This window comes from Dipodomys ordii, unplaced genomic scaffold (genome assembly GCF_000151885.1).
Source record: "Dipodomys ordii isolate 6190 unplaced genomic scaffold, Dord_2.0 Scaffold1, whole genome shotgun sequence".
Taxonomy (NCBI): Eukaryota; Metazoa; Chordata; class Mammalia; order Rodentia; family Heteromyidae; genus Dipodomys; species Dipodomys ordii.
Window position 1 is genome coordinate 39,391,239 of NW_012267217.1, and position 20,009 is coordinate 39,411,247.

Here is a 20,009-nt window from a genome sequence, read left to right on the forward strand (position 1 = left end):
GACACTGAACTCTCTCCCACTTCTTTCAAGACTTTTACACTGATATGCTGCTTCAGAAAAAAGGCACCGAAGCTTGACATCATCGTGGGCCTGAGAAGATCTATTTTCACTTTTTTTCTGAAATACAAATATTGGACTTTTTTTTTTGTGCCAGTCCTAGGGTATCAACTCAGGGCCTCGATTGGTTAGAACTCTCTTACTTGAGCCACAGCTCTAATTCCATCTCCTTCAGTGTTTGATTGGAGATAAGAGTCTCATTTCTGCCTGGGCTGGCTTTGAACTGTGATCCTCAGATCTCAGCCTCCTGAATAGCTAGGATTACAGGCACAAGCCACCAGCACCTGGCAATATTTGGACTATTCTTAATAATTACTACTTACAGGATGTTCTTTATAACAGGTACTTTAATGCTAAAAAATGGTGAAATAATAAATGGAAGGGAATTATGTAACTAAGAAAGAAAAGACTCCTACATTTAAAAGAAGTCCCAACATACCCAAAGGTAGTACTATGACCACGTGAAGTGAAGAAGGACTAGGGGTAAGATACAGCCCTTTTTCTGGCAGGCAGGAAGCCCTTTTAAAAAAGAGGGTGGTGGGCTGGGAAGGTGGCTCAGTGGTAGAGCGCTTTGCCTTGCATGCCTGAGTCTCTGGGTTCGATTCCTCAGCACCACATAAGCAAAAAGAAAAAAGCCGGAAGTGGCGCTGTGGCTCAAGTGGTAGAGCGCTAGCCTTGAGCTGAAGAGCTGAGGGACAGTGCCCAGGCCCAGAGTTTAGGCCCCACGACCAGATCCCCCCCCCCAAAAAAAGAGGGTGGTGGTTTTTTTTAAGGGAAAAGTAGAATATACATATTTTAAATAGTGATTTTTGTCATTTTGTTATATTATTAAACCACTCAAGAAATAAAAATACAGCCAGGCACTGGTGGCTCATGCCAATAATCCTAGCTACACAGTACACTGCTATATGGAGAATCATGTCTCAAATCCAGCTTGGGGCAGAAATATCCAAGTGAGTCTTCTGTTTCCAAAACAACCAATAAAAAGCTGGCTGTTAGAGGAAGGGCTCAAGTGACAGAGTGCCAGCTGAAGCAAGTAAGTAAAGAAGCTCAAAGCTCTGAGTTCAAACCCCAGTACCACCAAATGACAACAAATATAAATACAAGCCTAAAGACTATTTGTAGGAATTAAGCAACCAGAAACATTAAGAGTGAATTAAGAGCTAGGCATCAAAACAATTCTATACTAGAATATATTTCTTTTTTAACCCTTTATTAGACTGATTAGTAACTTTTTTTTTCAGAATATGCTCATTTAAATACATATGCTACAAGTGTCATATTGGCTACAGATTGAAGGATGGTGAAAATCTATGGTAGACCTTTGCTTGGCTGAAGAGCAGAGTGCCTTGCCGGTGGCATCCATCATTTTGCCAGCTTGGGTTGTGTCACGTTCTGCTTGAAACTTTAAAAAGAGCCCTAGTTCATTTTCTTCCTCTGACATAACTAGAGGGAAAAAAACACAATTGTTTCATCATTTGTTTACACACATGAAGCTGAAATAATTCTCACAGCAATAGCAATCTATGCTAAGAATTATTTGGAGAAAAAAAAAAGACTTTTTTTGTGGGGGGGAGGATGATGGGCCTCCTGCTTGAACTCAAGGCCTGGGCACTATCCCTGAAGTTTTCATGCTCAAGACTAGCACTCTACCACTTGCGCCACAGCTCCACTTTCAGCTTTTTTGTCGGTTAGTTGGAGATAAGAGTCTTATAGACTTTCCTGCCAAGGCTGGCTTTGAACTGCAATCTGTAGATCTCAGCCTCCTGAGTATCTAGGATTACAGTATGAGCCACTGGCAACCAGCAAGAGACTTTTTAAGTGAAAATTCCCAGACTTTATTTCTAAAGGTTCTGATTGTATTGGTCTGGCAATGTGCTTTTTGTACAAGCACTCCAGATGGCTTTGATGCAGTGAATCAATGATCTTGCTTTGGGAAAACTGGTTATTAGTGACAAATAACAAACCAAAGACACAAATTAGTATAGCTTATTTTCAAATGTGCAGCTCTACATTAAGATCATTGCCTTTTGCAAGGCATTTGTTTTATATTTATACTTGTTTATTTCTTCTAGATTTTTATGCATATTCCTCATTTTTCATATTTCTGACTGCCCAGATATCCAAATTCTGTTATAGAAACTCTAAAGGCTGTCTTCTAGTACACTGCTACTTAGTGTGGCCCATGGACTAAAGTCAGTCTAGAATATATATTACCAAACTGTGAGAAGTAAAGAAATGGAGAGAAACAGTATAGAGACTTTACTAATTTGCATGAGTATTTCATAGAGGTTAAACCTAATAATAAAAATTAGGGGAGGGGGAAGGAGGAATTGGGGCGGTGGGGAAGGAAGGGATGGTAGGGGAAAAACAAAGGAGGAGGTAACAATGGTTGATAGGAAATGTACTTATTACCTTACTCATGTAACTGTAACCCCTCTGTACAGTATCTTTACAATAAAAAACATATAAAAATTATGGGGCTAGACATGCAACCCATAGATTGAACACATGCTTAGCATGTATAAGACCCTGAGTTCAACCTCAACACACACACACACACACACACACACACACACACACACACAAACACCAAATGAAGTTTTCTTGGCATATTTTAAAATTTTAAACATTATAAATTTCATTTTTATTGCAGACTGTCACATTAGAATTTTTTTTTAAAAAAAACAACAAAACAAAACATTGGTCTGAGTATAGAGAGTTTCAGGAACACTGATCTAATGTAGCTTCTGTGAGATGGAGAAGGGGAAAAAGGCTTTTATGAAGTGTTTCAATTGAGCTACAGTGAATACAAATTCCAGGCCTCATTTAACTTTTCATCATTGACAGAAAACCAAAGTTAAGAACTGAAAAAAAACCCGGGTCTCTCTGAGGTAGCAACAGAGCTCAGCCCTCCTCATATGCTGGTTCACCGTTGGGCTGCTCCTGAGTGTCTACAAAGTGACTCCATGATGCCGTAATGGCGTAGGATGCCTACATATTCTGTAGTGCCATGTTTCATGAGAACAATAACAGTTGTGCCATATCCTGAATAACCAAACTGAACCAGAGAGGACTGGATCTAGGGAGTTAGTTTAATATTTTGATTACTTGATTACCTTTGAGTCAGAACTTCATAAATTATGCCTCAATGAAACTATTAGGGGAAAAAAACCCTCTCATTTTCGTGTGTGTGTGTGTGTGTGTGTGTGTGTGTGTGTGTATGTGCTGGTACTGGGTACTTGAATTCAGGGCCTTATGCTCTCATTTAGCTTTTTTGCTCATATCACCTCTACTTCTGGCTTTTTGCTGGTTAAATGGAAATAAAAGTTTTTTAGATTTTTCTGGCTGAGTCTGGCTTTGAACCATGATTGTCAAATCTTAGCCTCCCAAGTAGCTAGGATTATAGGTATGAGCCACTGACACCTGACAAATATTCATCATTTCTGATGGTTCATAAAGCTGAGAAAATGGGGTTGGGCATTTAATTCAATGGAAAAGATTTTTTTTAGTCCAACAAATGACCTTTTAGGAATGAGAACAGCATCCGCAGAAAGAAGAGTTGGTAACTGAGTCTAATAGGGGATAAAAGAATAAAGTTTGAAGTCAAATTACTAAGCATCAAAATATTTGACCTAGCAGTAAAAGGCCACCACAACCCATGGACCAAGGGAATCCTGTGATAGGAATGAAAATGTTAAGAAACATTGGCAAGTTTGTATGCTTTGAATTTTACCCTGAAATCAATCAAATCACTAGGCTCTGAGTTTGGATCTCAGCTCTGAAAAAGAAAAAAAAGCTGAGAAGCTGAAATACTTCATTATCAAGTATCACCTGAGCATAAGTCATCACTGAATCTGTGTCTTACCTTTATCACTGCAGAAAGGTCAGGAGATGAATGTGTGCTACAACCTGCCTCCCACATCTACAGACACATCCCCAGCCAAGTGAGTCTCATAACAATGCAGAACACTGGAGGCTAGGGTAGCTCACTGAAGGAACAAATGCTTACTATTCAGGAGGCCCTAGATTTAATTTCCAGCACTCAAAACACTCTACTGTCTAAATCTACCATGTTTGTCTACTATTATTACCAACCAAAGATTAGTGCAAGTCTCCAAGAAATCACACATTTATACACAATTTCAAACTGAAACCATTGAGTGAAGTTTATATATGTATAATCTTTTCTTTATTCTGGAATATCCCTTCATAATGTTAAAAAGATTATTGATCTAAGGGCAAAATTCAAGGCATACAAACTTGTCAATGTTTCTTAACATTTTCATTCCTATAGGATTCCCTTGGTCTAGTGGTTATGGTGACCTTTTACTGCTAGGTCAAATATTTTGATGCTTAGTAATTTGACTCCAAACTTTCTTTATTCCTTTATCCCCTATTAGACTCAGTTACCAACTCTTCTTTCTGCGGATGCTGTTCTCATTCCTTAAAAGTCGTTCCTTGGACTAAAAAAAAATCTTTTCCCCTATATATTCAATTTCTACAAACCCTTGCTTTGGTCTATTTTAAGTGTTTTTCACTTGTAGGAATTCAGAGTTATATTAGTATACCAAACTCAATACTATATGTAACATCTCTTATTTTATTACAAAAACTTGTTTATTATTCTTAGGAAAAGAATATAGGCCTGTCAGTTTCACAAAAAATACTAGAGTGATCATATCATATTAGACTTCTTTCTTTAATGGGACAGTGCATGGGCTTTAACTGTAAAGTGGTAAGAGTTAATTTATACAGCTTTAAAAGAAACCATTCATTGAGTAAATCCTTAGTGAATATTGACTATAATAGACATTTTAGAGTTTGGAGGACACAGATATAAAAAAAGACAATTTTTTTGTCCTTAGAGTATATACCAGTGTTATAAAATGTTGAATATTGTTAAGTGCATAGGGGGAGTTATGAAGGAGGTAGTGGTTGCATTTTAGACATGGGGTTCAGGGAAGACCTCATTAAAAAGATGCCCTTCACAAGATAGCTAAGGGAAGTTAAGAGAGTCCACTATACAGACATGCTTGCTGTGAAAGAAATCAACATAGTTCAGTAAGGGCTTGCCACATCTATTAGGTCACTTTACTTAAAGCAAGAGAAGAGAAACTAAGGTTGAGTTAACAGAAAAGGTCATGAAGAGAAAAGAATCCAGCAGAGGCAGGAAGGAATGAAGTTTAAGTGGAAAGCCGGGGAAGTGTGTTGTGTGACAGCAAAGTGAAGAAATCTGGTGGGGGAAAAAAAAAAAAGAAATCTGGTATAGAGCCAGGTGCCAATGGCTCACACCTGTATCCCTGTATCAGGAGGCCAGCCTGGGCAGGAAAGTCCATGAGATTCTTATCCCCAGTTAATTACTCAAAAGGTAGAAGTGGAGGTGTGGTTCAAGTGGTACAGTGCTAGTCTTGAGCACAAAAGCCTCAGGAACAGTGCCCAGACCCTGAGAGTTCAAGCATCAGGACTGGCACACGCACAAAAAAATTTGGAGTGGTAGAGATGAAAATCAGACTACAGTGAGTATAAGATAAAGCAGGAGGACAAATAGAGACTGCAAAATCTGTTGTGTCAAATTTTTCTATCAGAGGAGCAGAGGAAGGGGGTTGGCTATAGGGGCCAAGAAAGAGATTTTATGTGACACAAGCAAATGTACTTAATACTCTAAGCAAGACAATAGGGCACCACCATAATGAATAGGTGTCAGAGAATTGAATGAACTGAAAAAGGAAAAGATAGGAGTATGCGAGAACAGGTCACCATAAATACTCATATTTTGCCATAAAACTACTCATAATATAGTTTAATATACTGCTACTTTCCCATTATATTGGAGTCATCAGGTACTAAATGTCATACCATTGAGTCTCAGCTGATATTTCTCCACTATCTTCAGAAGTTCTGTGCATGTTTCTTGAATGGCATGAAAAACCTTGAAAAATAAATTTTATCAGAACAATTTAAAGAATGATACATATAATTTACAGGTAATTATAAACCAGAACATTTTCTTGCAAGTATCTATTTATAAATATTAAGTTTTCCTGGGCTGTGAAATATTTCTTGTAAGTATATATGTGTCTCCTTTTTTTTGTCAGTTGTGGGGCTTGAACTCTGGGCTTGGGCGCTGTTCCTGCACTCTTCAGCTCAAGGCGAGTGCTCTACCGCTAGAGCCACAGCGCCACTTCCAGTTTTCTAGTGGTTTATTGGAGATAAGAGTCTCACGGACTTTCCTGCCCGGGCTGTCTTTGAACCACGATCCTCAGATCTCAGCCTCCTGAGTAACTGGGATTACAGGCATGAGCCACTGGGACCCAGCCCTATGTGTCTCCTTTTTTTGGGGGGGGCGGGGGTCTAGTCGTGGGGCTTGAACTCTGGGCCTGGGTGCTGTCCCTCAGCTCTTCAGCTCAAGGCTAGTGCTCTACCACTTGAGCCACAGCGCCACTTCCGGCTTTTTTCTTTTTGCTTATGTGGTGCTGAGGAATCGAACCCAGGGCCTCATGCATGCAAGGCAGGCACTCTACCACTGAGCCACCTTCCTAGCCCCCTATGCATTTACTTTTTAAGCGTTATATCTACTCTTCCTGTTTTGACAGTTTTTGTTTTACTTCTAATGTACACAGCACATTTAAATTTTCTGTAAAAGAGTTGGAAAAAATAGTAATAAAAACATGAGATAAATCTGTGGAATAAGCTAGGCACTGGTAGCTTACGCCCATAATCCTAGTTATTCAGGAGGCTGAGATCTGAGGATCATGGTTCAAAGCCAGCTTGGGCAGGAAAGTCCAGGCGACTCTTGTCTCCCATTAGCCACCAGCAAATCTAAAGTGGTGCTGTGGCTCAAAATGGTAGAGCGCTAGCCTTGACAAAAAGATTTGGGACAGTACCCAAGCACCAAGTTCAAGCCCCACGACCATTAAAAATACCTGTAGAATATGTTCTAAACTCGACAACAAACTAAACAACAAAAAGGTGTATCTAATATAAACTAGATCAAATACTACCAGCTGCAGCTGAAAAAAGAAGACAGTATTACAAAGTGTATTAACTCTGAGTCTGACTTTTTCTGACATCTTCCAAGCAAAACATTAGATTTACTATAAAAATACATTTAAAATTTTGGTATTCTATTATACAGTATGAATATAGATAACTATAATGTACTACAGGATTGAAAAAGCCAGAGAAAGGATTTCTGAAATATTCACCCTAAAGAAATGATGAATGTTTGAAAAGATATGTTCAACCTGATTCTGTATTAAACATGTCGAAGATTACATAGTGCCCCACTAATAAGTTCAGCTTTTATTGTAAGTTTTGATACTAGGTTTTGAAGTCAAGGGCACTTCTCACTGCTTGTTCAGCTGATGTTCTATCACTTAAGCAATAGGTCCAGCCCAACTTTTTGCTAGTTTGTACATGGGGTCTTGTGGACTTTTCTGCCCAGGCTAGCTTTGAACTTTGATATTTGGATCTTTGCCTCCCGAGTTGCTAGGATTACAGGCCTAAGCCATCCTTGTCTGGTTAAATTTCATGTTTTTATTAACCAGTTAAACTATAAGTTAAAATAAAAAAATTGCTTTTTAATTCTTACAATGGTTGCTAAATGATAACAGAAAATACACAGTAGACTCTCATTTCAAAATTAAGCACATGAAAGTTAGAGACAAAAACATTATACACATAATTTTACACATAAACTTAAAAGTTTTCCCAGATAAAGTAGCATAGATTTTTTAGCATGCAGCCTCATTGTTTTTCCCCTCCCCCAGCCTCATTGTTTAAAAGACCTTGACAATGTATAATATTAACTCAATGATTATCAAAAATTATTTTCCAATATTATCAAGAATCCTAAAGTGGCTCATACCTGTAATCCCACCCAAGGAAGGTGTAGGGAAGAGAATCACAGTCTGAGCCAAAAAGAGAGAACCAGCAAAAAAGCTCAAAGAGGAGGTGTGACTCGTGAGAGCCAGCCTTGAGTAAAAAAGCCAAGCAAGAATAAGCACAAGGTCCTGAGTTAAAGCCCCAGTACTGGCTTGATCTCTCTCTTTTCACACACACACACATGCATGCATGCATGCACACACACACACAATTTTTTTGAATGCAAAAAACACATATTTATTAAGCATATGATTAACTTAAAAACACCAAGCCAATTTGTTTTAAAGTGCTGCTCATCCAAAACCTTGGACAAAACTATTACCCCAAAGTGAATTTAAAAAGCAAACAACAAACAAAAAAGTAGATTACATTTGACAACATATATGACACACAGTGTTTATGGAAGAAAATAATTTAAAAGAATGTAAAAAATTAGGATGAAGTGATTATGGTTTTTTTCCCCATAAGTATTGCAGGACTTACTACAGTTTTTATTTATACAATGAAAATATTTCTACAGTTTAAAAATAATACAAATATGGGAGAAAATTCATGTTTTATTCCCAAAATTTGTTTATTGGACAAATTTACAATAAATATAAAGTATGTCACCTATAGATTATCTGACAATATAAATAATATCTGTGAAATGGTGACAAGTTGTCTTAGTGTTAAAATAACTGATATTACTAGTCACTTTTCTACATTTACTACTGAATCATAAGAGAAATACTTTTCAACACAAACAACAAAGCTTTGTTAACTTGTTATCTATTTCTTCCTGCCCACCCCCATTTGGTGCTAGTACTGGTGCTTGAACTCAGGGCCTTACACTCTTGCTTGACTTTTGGACTCAAGGCTGATGTTCTACCATGTGAACCACACCTCACTTCTGGCTTTTTGTTAATTGGAGATAACGGTCTCTCAGAGCTGGCTTTGAACCATAATCCTCAGATCTCAGCATCCGTAATAGCCAGGATTATAGGTGTGACCTACCAGTGCTTGGCTTATTTCCATATTTTGTTACAGGAGTGACATAGGTTTATTCACATTTGGAAAAATGAAAATACTTAGTAAACCAAGAAATATTTAATTGGCTCTATTGTTTTAAGAATCCCAACATAATGATTAGATTCTAATCATAACAGAACTCCTCCTTGAAAATATGTCTAAGAGTTAATATGTGTGTGGTATGCGTAAATCTGCATTTAAAATTTCAGTATTTTTCATTAATTTACATGAGATTGTCTTTAAGTTAGCAGTATAAATGTTTGTAGGTTTTAAATTGCTTCAGGGCAGTTATTCCTTTTATTTAAAATTCCTCAGTAATGGAAGTGATGCTATGGCTCAAAGTGGTAGAGCACTAGCCTTGAACACAAAAAGCTCAGAGACAGTGCCCAGGCCCTAAGTTCAAGTCCCACGATATAGAAAAAAGTTCCTCAATAATATTTTCTCTTAATAACAGACACAAGCTGGGTTTGTGGTACAGCCTATACAAAACCAAACAAAACACAACAACAAAAACTCCAAAGGGCTGGGGATGTAGCTCAGTGGTTAAGCATTTGCCTAAAAGCATTGGGCCCTGGGTTTGAGCCTCAGCACGACAAGAATGAATGAGTGAACAGAAGCAATATAATAATGAGTATATTATTTCAATTACTTCACTAGTATTTAGCTTTAAAACTACATGTCCTAGAGAAATTACCCTAGTTTATTAGATATCTAATCATATTACCAGTTCTGTGATTTTTTTCAGTTGTGAGAATTGTGACCTCTTCTCTAGAAGCTCTGATTGAGAGCTGAAAATAAAGATTCTGTGATCATGCCTTTATCTACAATTGTTGATGTAAAAGCTTATTATAGTCTCCCCTGTACAAAAGAACAACCAGTTCGTGGACACAGAATTTTCAAACTTACCTCAAGTTTAGCATCCAGTTCAGCATCGGATGCAACCACATGCTCATCCTCTTTTTTTCCTGTTGCTTTGATAAAGACCTGTTTTGTTTTCCAATATTTCTTTTGCATTCTGCTGACTACTGACTGGTTATCTTGTGGTCTGAGTTGCCCAAAGGAATCCATGGAGTAACTACAACAAATAGATTAAAATTACTCTTCATCTTAAAAATCAATAATTAGTATCTATTTAGCTAGTCAATATTTAACATCAGTGACAAAGTGAAAAGGTACTAAATGGAACACTGATGTTCAGAGACATGCCATGCTTGTATTTGTATGGTATAAATGTATGTTATAATTGTAACTTGAAAAAGAAGTAGGGAAAAAAAGACTAATGATGTGTATTAGTTTTGGTTAGGTAACAAATGTGATAAAACTTACAATCTTGCAATTATGTCTGGGAATAATTCTATTTGACCAATCTTTACTGAAAGACATTTGTTAGTTTCTAATTTTTACTTTTGTAATAATACTGTAAAACAAAGAAACTTGTATATATACTTTTATATATTCCTAAAGAAAATTTTTTGTAGTTACAATTGCTATGTAAGTGAATACAGTTTAAAATTTTTTTTCAGAGAGGCAAAACTTTAGTAACGTACCTTTCTCTAAAGATCACATAAAAGCCTTGATTTTGAATACATCAATAAAACTAAAACCTTCAATATTGAGGTTATTAAAAGAAATAGAGATGGACATAGTCATCAATCTAAAAATGTGGCGCCGACTTTTCCAACAATTTGTAGAGTACAGCTGTTAAAATGTTCACTTCAGGATATACAAATAGGGGCTGAGAATGTGACTTAGTGGTAGAGTGCTTGCCTAGAATGCATGCCAGAAGTAAAGCCCAGGTGCTGGTAGCTCACACCTGTAATCCTAGATACTCAGGAAGCTGAGATCTGAGGATTGCAGTTCAAAGCCAGCCCAGGCAGGAAAGTCCGTGAGACTCTCATCTCCAATAAGCCATCAGAAAACCACAAGTGGTGCTGTGTCTCAAGTGGTAGAGCGCTGCCTTGAGCTGAAGAGCTGAAGGACAGCACCCAGGTCCAGAGTTCAAGCCCCACGATGGACAAAAAAAAAGCCAGAAGTGGTGCTGTGGCTCAAGTCGTAGAGCACTAGCCTTGAGCACAGAGAGGTTCAGAGACAGAGCCTAGGCCCTGAATTCAAGATCTAGGACTAGAAAAAAAGAGTTAAAAAAAGAAGATACATATATCCCTTGGTAAGTATAGCTCATATCTAATAACTAAGTTTGCTAAATTTATCTGTCAACAATTTATTTTATATATATTCAAATAAGATACTTTTTCCTCATGTAAAAAATGTCTTGCGCTGGGAAGTTGGCCCAGTGGTGGAGTGCTTGCTTCGCATGCATGAGGCCCTGGGTTCAATTCCTCAGCACCACATATGCAGAAAAAGCTGGAAGTAGCACTGTGGCTCAAGTGATAGGGCGCTAGCCTTGAGCTAAAGAGCTGAGGGACAGCGCCTAGGCCCAGACAACGGATAAAAACAAAACAAATCAAAACAAAAAAAAACAAAAATGTATGTCTAAGCTGGGCACCCATGGCTCACACCTATAATTCTAGCTACTCAGGAGGCTGAGCTCTGGGGATTGTGGTTCAAAGCCAGCCTGGGCAGGAACATCCATAATAGTCTTATCTCCACCAGAAAATCAGAAGTGGCACTGTGGCTCAAGTGGTAGAACAGTAGCCTTGAGCTGAAGAGCTCAGGGATAACACCCAGGCCCAGAGTTCTAAGACCCATGACTGTCTAAAAAAAAGTATATCTAAGTAATTGTTCTAAAATAGTTAACATCTAAGGATGTTATAGATTTAAAGAAATGCAAATGTGAAAAGTATTTCTTAGAAGATGTATAAAAGGAAACAATAGTTGACTCAAAGCTTAAATTATTCTGATAACCTGAGACTGGGAACAAAAGGCAAGGATGTGACTCATCCATGATTTCTAGAGCATCAATGGTATGACTGCAATCCTCATACTGGGAAAGAAATAGAGGGTTCTTTCCTTTTTCCTTTGAAGTGCTTACTAATTAAATAAAAATAGGATTTCTAATTTATAAATTACTAGGAGCAAAACAAGGCTGTGGAAAAATTAGCAGAAAGCTAGAATAAGAGGAGTGGGAGGACTAAGGCAATGGAACAAACAGTATAAACCAAGATGCTGGAGTAAGATCAGTTAGTTATTTTAAATGGTCAACACAGACTTCCTTTTAAATACTGAGAAGCTAGTCATATAAAACTAAGACACACATACACACACACAAAACTATATGCTTTTCTGAGATCCACTGAAAACAAGATGACACAGAAGGAATAAAAATAAAGGAATGGAGCCAGGCACTGGTGGCTCACGCCTGTAATCCTAGCTACTCAGGAGGCTGAGATCTGAGGATCGCGGTTCAAAGCCAGCCCGGGCAGGAGAGACCTTGAGACTCCTATCTCCAATAAGCCACCAGAAAACCAGAAGTGGCGCTGTAGCTCAAGTGGTAGAGCGGTCGCCTTCAGCTGAAGAGCTGAGGGACAGCGCCCAGGCCCAGAGTTCAAGCCCCATGACCGACAAAAATAAATAAATAAATAAATAAAATAAAGGAATGGGCCTGGGAACATGGCTTAGTGGTAGAGTGCTTGCCTAGCATGCATGAAGCCCTGGGTTTGATTCCTCAGTATCATGTAAACAGAAAAAGCCAGAAGTGGTGCTGTGGCTCAGGTGGTAGAGCACTAGCTTTGAGCACAGAGAGGCTCAGGGACAGAGCTCAGGCCCTGAGTTCAAGCCCCAGGATCAGCAAAAATTAAAAAAAAAAAAAAGGAATGGTTTGAGATATACCAAATAAATATAAAGTATCAGGTAAAGTAGACTTAAATAAAAAGTGTAAACTAGAACAGAGGTAAATTCAAAAAGTCCACAAGGTGGCCATTCTTTCACATACGCTGTGAATATTCTCCTTTGGATATATATCCTCTAGGTTCTGGGGCAATCCAGATCAGTCGCCGTTTAACTGCTGATCCTCATATGCTATCCTGGATAACTTGGCTGGACATAATCTGGAATAGAAAAGAGAGAATTTAATCTTGGGTTCCTAAGGAGCTTGGATTCCATATAAATACCAAACTGTGTGACACATAGTTTTGGGGAAAACTTGCATTTATGCTCTCTGCTCCAGTTTCTGATTTTCAGTGCTCTCAACAGCCTTCAGTTCACCAGAAGCTCTTAGATGAACATTCATGAGGATCAGTCTAATTGTATGACAAGCCATTTATCTTGTCTACTAAACTGACTACAGGCCTGATTATGTAGAAGTTGTCAGCAGACTTATTTTCCTAGTTGACTTCCACACTGACACAAGTCAGACCAAATACTCCTGCACTCTTACCACTCTCTCATCTCCATGAAAGATGAAATTGTTTTCTATTCCAGATTATGTCTAGCAATTTATCCAGTATAAAATATGAGGATCAGCTGTTAAAGAAATGGCTCCTCCCTTTTCTCTCTGAAAGCTACAGTGCCTGCAGAGAACACACGTTCCCTGGCAAGTACAAACAGTGGCTGGGAGGGAGAATTTGCCCAGGTGAGGTTTATATGTTTGTGGAGTTTAGCTGAGGGTACTATTAAGTCTGCTTGCCACTGTGGGCAGAACAGGAAGAAAGCAAAGTCTTTCAGGCTTGCGAAATCAGATGTCAGAATTCAAGGTTGTCAGAATAACCAGTAATAATTCAGGAGTAATATCCCAGTTGGGAAAGAACCAAAGAGGAAATGATCTCCCAAATCTATATACAAAGCCTTCTCAAGACCTTTGCTGATCACTAATCATAAGGCAAGGAAGGAGACCTACTCGTAGCCTGATCTACTTGGCCACACCTTATTCTAAAAATATAAAAACTGAAGAGAAAAATAAAGACAGTTTCAGATAAGACTTCAGAGAATTCATGGTCAAGGTACTCCTAGACATGCTAACATTTGAGCTGGGGTGGTGCTCAATGGTAAAGTTCTTGCCTAGCGTATATGTTCCCTATAGCAATTCCCAACTTTAAAAAAAGAATAAATGTTAACAGTGCATCATGAAATAGCTAAAGAATATATGGTATAATAGAGCACTATTCAGCCATAAAAAGAATGGTCATTTGTGATGATGTGTATGAATTTAGAAGACATTATGCAAGGTGAAATAAGCCAGGCACAGGAAGACAGCTACAGCAGCACAGCATATTTCAATCCATCTATGACATTCTTCTGTCCCTTCTGCTTCTCTTATGTGGATCCTTGTGATTACACTGAACCCACCCAGAAGAGGATACCTGTCTCAGGATTCTTAATCACATCTGCCAAATTCACTTTTCCACAAAAGCTTACACATTCTTAGGTTTCAGGAATTAGGAGAATAAGAGATATCTTTGGAGGGTCCTTATTCTACTGTATCACCCTTATTCAGCAAAAAGAGAGACTCAAGTAATTTCCGTGAGTCCTTGCACGCTTAAAATGGCTTTATTTTGATCTTCCATTGGAAAATTAGTCTTACTGTTTTCTAGCGTTGCTTTTATGATGGGGATTTTAATCTATCAAATATTCTGACCTTAGTTGAGAAGACAGGTTGAAAGCCAAAGTAGTCCCAGAGCTAGGTATTGTATGCTAAACTGTCTAGCTGTAAAGACAGAGGAAACATTCTCCAAGTAAAAGTGCTGCTCTAGTGAAAAGGCAGATGAGAAATGGAGCCAGTCATGTTGCTGATAGGGAGAAGGGTTTATTGGTCTGTGTCTGCCTTAGCCAAAGCCTAGTCACACAAGGCCCCAACTCTTCAGTTCTATAAAAGCAGAGGGAAGAAGGGAGTTACAGAAGAACATTAGCTGCAAGCAGAGGTGCAAGATGAGGCAGGAAGTGCTGCCAGGGCAGCTACAGCCGTTATGCAGGAGACCCGGCGCAAGTCACTGATGAGGCGGCTAAGCTTACATACTGACTTCCAATGACAAAACAACTCCTGCTGGAGGAAGATGCCATCTAGAGCTTTTCATAGCCAGAGAGACTTCAAAGCTTCAAAGACAACACAATTCTCTTGTTAGGGCCTAGTGCAGCTGGTGACTTTAGGTAGAAGCCAATGCTCATCAGTCATTCTGAAAATCCTAGGTTCCTTAATACTAAGTCTCCTCTGCTTATGCTCTATAAATGGAACAACGAGCCTGGATAGCAGCACATCTATTTACTACATAGTTTACTTGAAAAAAAAAAAAGATAAATCCTTTCAAAGTATTTCAGCTAAGCTGGGCACAGTGATGCATGCCACAGCCCCACCTACTCAGGAGGCCAAGAAGAGAAGTGCTATGTGAGTAAAATGCTGTCCAACAGTATTTCTTGCTACAAAGAAATCTGTCCTAAAAGAAAGATTTGGTAAATTTGACGATTTATTGTGGCGAATTTCATTAATTTCCACAGCATGGCCAGGCATGGTGATAAATGTCTGTCTGGAATCCCAAGCAGAAGGGCCATAAATTCAAGGCCTGCTCAGGAAACACAGAAATCCAGGCCTGAGCCATGAGACCTTGTCTCCCCCTCCTCACTCCTCACCCCCTGCCAAAAAAAAGATGAGGAAGAAAAAAATTGCCACAGCCACACCAATTTTCAGCAACCACTGCTTAATCAGTCAGCAGCCATTAGTGAAGACCATTCACTAGCAATAAGAATGACTTGTTGAGACTAAGTGATTGTTAGCATTTTTGGTAATAAAGTAGCTTAATTAAAATATGTGTTTTTTAAGACATGACACTATTGCACACTTAACAGACTGTGGTATAAACGGAATTTCTATATGCAGTGGGAAACCCCAAAAGTTGTCCACCTCACTTTCATATAGTGGCCTGAACTGAACTCACAGTATCTCCAAGGAATGACTCTCCAAATTGTGTTTGGGCTATAATGCCTAGAGAACATCCCAAACATCACATTCCAGAATGTTGAAATGTCCCAAAGCAAAATCCCTAAAGTCTAAAATCCTCAAAGATCAAAATTCCCAAGCTGGTTCGGTAGTTGTGCTCCTGTAGTCCAACAGGAAGCTGGGTTAGGCAGATAACAAGTTTGAGGTTAGTCTTGGCTTTATAGAAAGACTCTTTTTTGTTTGTTTTTGTCGGTCCTGGGGCTTGAACTCTGGGCTTGGACACTGTCCTTGTGCTCTTCAGCTCAAGGTGACCACTCTACTGCTTGAGCCACAGCACCACTTCCTGTTTTTGTTTTTTAACACACACAAACACAAACAAAAACAACCCCACAAACTACAATTCTGGAAAAGATTTAAAAATTGTTTGGGCAAGGGAGATAGTGTTGTAGCTACCTGCCTAGCATGGGTAAAGTTCTGGGCTCATTTTATGTAAAACATAAAATAAATAATTAAGGGCTGGGAAGGTGGCTCAGTGGTAGAGTGCTTGCCTTGCATGCCTGAGGCCCTGGGTTCGATTTCTCAGCACCACATAAGCAAAGAGAAAAAAGCCGGAAGTGGCTCTGTGGCTCAAGTGGTAGAGCGCTGGCCTTGAGCTGAAGAGCTGAGGGACAGTGCCTAGGCCCAGAGTTCAGGCCCCACGACTGGACCCCCCCCCAAAAAAATAAATAAATAATTAAAAATATGTTGTAAACATATTGTGTTACTTTAGTGTTAAAAAAAATCTCAAATAAATTAATAAAAAAATTTGAGAACTAGCTGGGTTGAGTGTGGTGGCTCAAGTCTGTAATCTTAGGTACTTGGGAGACAGAGAGTGAAGAATGGTAGTTGGAAGTCAGAGTGGACAAAGTGCTGGAGACTCCACCTCTTTTGGGGGTGAGAAGGGGGGGGCGCTGTCCTGGGGCTTGAACGCAAAACCTAGATGCTGTCCGTGGGCCTCTTTGTGCTCAAGGCTAACACTCTACCACTTGAGCCACAGTGCTACTTCCAGCTTTTTCTGAGTAGTTTGTTTTAGATGTGAGTCTCATGGACTTTCCTGCCTGGGCTGGCTTCTAAATGTGATCCTCAGATCTCAGTCTTTTGCGTAGCTAGCATTATAGGCGTGAGCCACTGGTGTCCAGCTGTGACTCCATCTTATTGGCTGGACATAGTGGCAAGCATCTGTCATCCTAGCAACACAAATAGGAGGATCACTATCTAGGATGACCTGGGCACAGAGCAAGAACTTAATTCAAAAATAACTACCACAGCTGGGCGCTGGTGGCTCACGCCTGTAATCCTAGCTACTCAGGAGGCTGAGATCTGAGGATCTCGGTTCAAAGCCAGCCCGGGCAGGAGAGACCGTGAGACTCCTATCTCCAATAAACCACCAGAAAACCGGAAGTGGCGCTGTAGCTCAAGTGGTAGAGCGCTCTCCTTGAGCTGAAGAGCTGAGGGACAGCACCCAGGCCCAGAGTTCAAGCCCCACGACCGACAAAAAAAAAAAAAATAATAACTACCACAAAAAGGGCTGATGAGTGGCTCAAGAGGTACTATGCTTTTCAAGCAACTGTGAGGCATTGAGTTCAATCCTTAGTATTACAGGGGGGAAAAAAAGTCATCTTAGGACTTGGGAAGATGAGGCAGGAAGACTGGAGTCACAGGCAGCCTTGAGTTACATGATGAGTTCTTGGCCAGTGTGGGCTATGTACAAAAGATCCTGTTTCAAAAAGAAAATACAGTATCCAGGTATTGGTGGCTCCTGTTTGTAATTCTAACTATCTAGGAGTCTAAGCTGGCCCAGAACAAGACTCCATCTCCAAAATAACCAGCAAAAAGCAGGACTGGAGTAGTAGAGTATCAGCGAAGCAAACAGGCTGAGCAAAGGCAAGATCTTGAGAGCTCCCACTGGAGAAACAAACAAAACCCTCAGTGATATGTGAAAATGGGTCAGCAATGACAAAATATTAAGATACACAGAACGTGACTTTTAATCATGAATACCAGCAGAGACCTGGAAGTTTCACATCAGAAAAAATGGTAAAATATTAAGTGCTGAATGAAAAACAGGCAAAATGGAAAAAAAAAAAGGGAATAAGGAACTTGTTACAAAAACCAGTTCACGTGAGGAAACTTTCCAGTTCCAGATATACTTAAGTCTTTCACTGTGGATGTTAAGAACATAAAAAGAATAAAATTTTAGCAGTGAGTACTAAAAAAGGCAAAGTTCAAAGGTAAAAAAAATAAAATTAATTACAGGCTACAACTCACACTACGATCACAGTCTATGAGCACGGAACATTAAGTTAATGTATATATAATACTTCATATTTTGATATTCTTCAATTAGTGATATCTTCCTTTAGTAATTGTTTTATGATAAGCATTTATAATAAAAAAATGGCTTCCTACTTGTTCTACCAGTCTCATGTTTGCACTGGGTGATCTCTAAACACCCTTCTAATTCTAAAATTATAATGATTTGCCTGGCGATTTATAATTACAGGTAATCAGAACAATGCCTTGCAACTAGCTGCACTTCCGTGCCTAGATGTACAACCATTCTGCACTATGCAACACAAACAATTCAAAGAACATTGAATGTTAAGCACAGCTAAATACGAAACGAATGAAAGCCCTACTTCTATAAAAACATATACCTATCACGAGTAGCGGCTATCTGGCCAATAAATGCATAATTAACTCCTAGTAAAGAAGGCGGCACCCGTGGCTACTCCATAAATATTGATGTGAAGATGATTAAAGCAATATCGCCTTACACCCTGCATAGCCTGGGTGGGAATCAAGTAAATCAACACATCCATACTCACAAGTACAGCTTCTCCACAAGCTACTTCAGTGACCCGGAGTTTATCACAGTTTCTGTGCTCTCCGGTCGGACATGAGCCAGAATCCCGCCCCCTCTCCTGGCAAAGCCACCGCGTCGCCGGTTCGTCGCCTGGCTGGGCTCATCTCCCCCCTTCTCCATCTTGGAGCATCAGGTATCCGCCGCTGACATCATGGCCCAGGTGAGGAGCGGCCGGACACCTGCTCCTCCAGCCCCGGAACCCCGGGGTTTCTGCGCTGACCCCCGCCCTCGCCCCACTGGGAGTTGGTGCATTCCGCAGCGGACCCCACATCGTGTACCTGCCGCTCCCCCGCCCTTCGTAAACAGAGGTCCCCGTTCTCAGGAAGACATCCCCATCACAAAACAATAACAAAATAAAAGATGAGCACCACGCACAAAGGAGGGCAGCAGGGAGGCACCTGAAGGCGGGAGCATCACCAGAAGCGATCCCCACCTGCGAGAGAAAGCACCCCCACACCACCGGCCCAGGCCGCCGCGCTCGTCCTCCATGGGCTGGGCGGGCGCCCTCCGCAGCTCCGACCCGTCCGGGTGGGGACCCAGCCCCGCCGGGAGCCTCTCCTGACGGGCGGTGCGGGCACAACGGCCGGCAGAGCGGGCACCGGGGCCTGGCCGAGCGGGGAGGCCGCCGGGCCGGGGGTCCCTCGGGGCGTGGAGAGGCCGGCGGGGTCCGGAGAGGCCCCGAGAGGCCGCGTGCGCGCCAGGCCCGCGCCCCCACCCCCGGGTCGCCATGGGAACCAAGGGCTTGGCCTCGGGGCCGCTCAGCCGCCCCACGGGGGAGCGGGCGGACGCGGTCGGGGTCGCTTACCGCGTCCGCTGGAGACGCGCCGGTCCGTCGCCGCCTGGCTCGCTCGGGCCGCACCCGGCCGCTCGGCGTCCGGACCCCCTCACCCGTTCCAGCCGCCGCCGCCGCCGCCGCGAGCCCGCGACGCTAGTCGGGCTGCTCCCTCAGCCCGCGCCCCTCCGCTCCGGAGCGTGGAGGTGTCGGGCTCCGCCGCGGAAGGCGGGAGATTTAAACCCGGCGGCCCGGCGCGCGCCTCCGCCGCGCCGCCCTGGGTGCCGCGGCGTCCACGCGCGGGGCTCTCGGGCCGGACGTGGTGGGCTCGGGTTTCCCAGGGTCCATCCTGGAGTGGGCTCGGAGACCCTCCCAGCCCGACTCCCGGCCCCAGAGGCGTGTTGACTTAATAAAGGGACCGGGCCGCCGGGATTGTGAGACCTCGACCCCCGCGTCGGTGAGTGGAAGGGGCCGCGGCCTCCTCAGGCCGGCCGGGCGGGTGTGGAGCCCGGGCCGCAGCCGCTCGCCGCCCAGATCCGGGGTCTCGCAGCACG

The 20,009-nt window shown here is 41.4% G+C and overlaps 1 protein-coding gene across 1 annotated transcript in view; it reads right to left on the reverse strand.

Moving 5' to 3' along the window:
• Positions 1 to 10,023, reverse strand: part of Ica1l (islet cell autoantigen 1,69kDa-like) — a 30,542-nt gene extending 20,519 nt beyond the window's left edge. The window contains exons 1-3 of the mRNA XM_013010457.1: positions 9,862 to 10,023; positions 5,917 to 5,989; positions 1,380 to 1,503 (exon numbers count right to left, since the gene is read on the reverse strand). Of these exons, the coding sequence (XP_012865911.1) occupies positions 1,380 to 1,503; positions 5,917 to 5,989; positions 9,862 to 10,023 (359 nt within the window). The remainder of the gene's footprint in view (positions 1 to 1,379; positions 1,504 to 5,916; positions 5,990 to 9,861) is intronic.
• Positions 10,024 to 20,009: the final 9,986 nt, after the last annotated feature.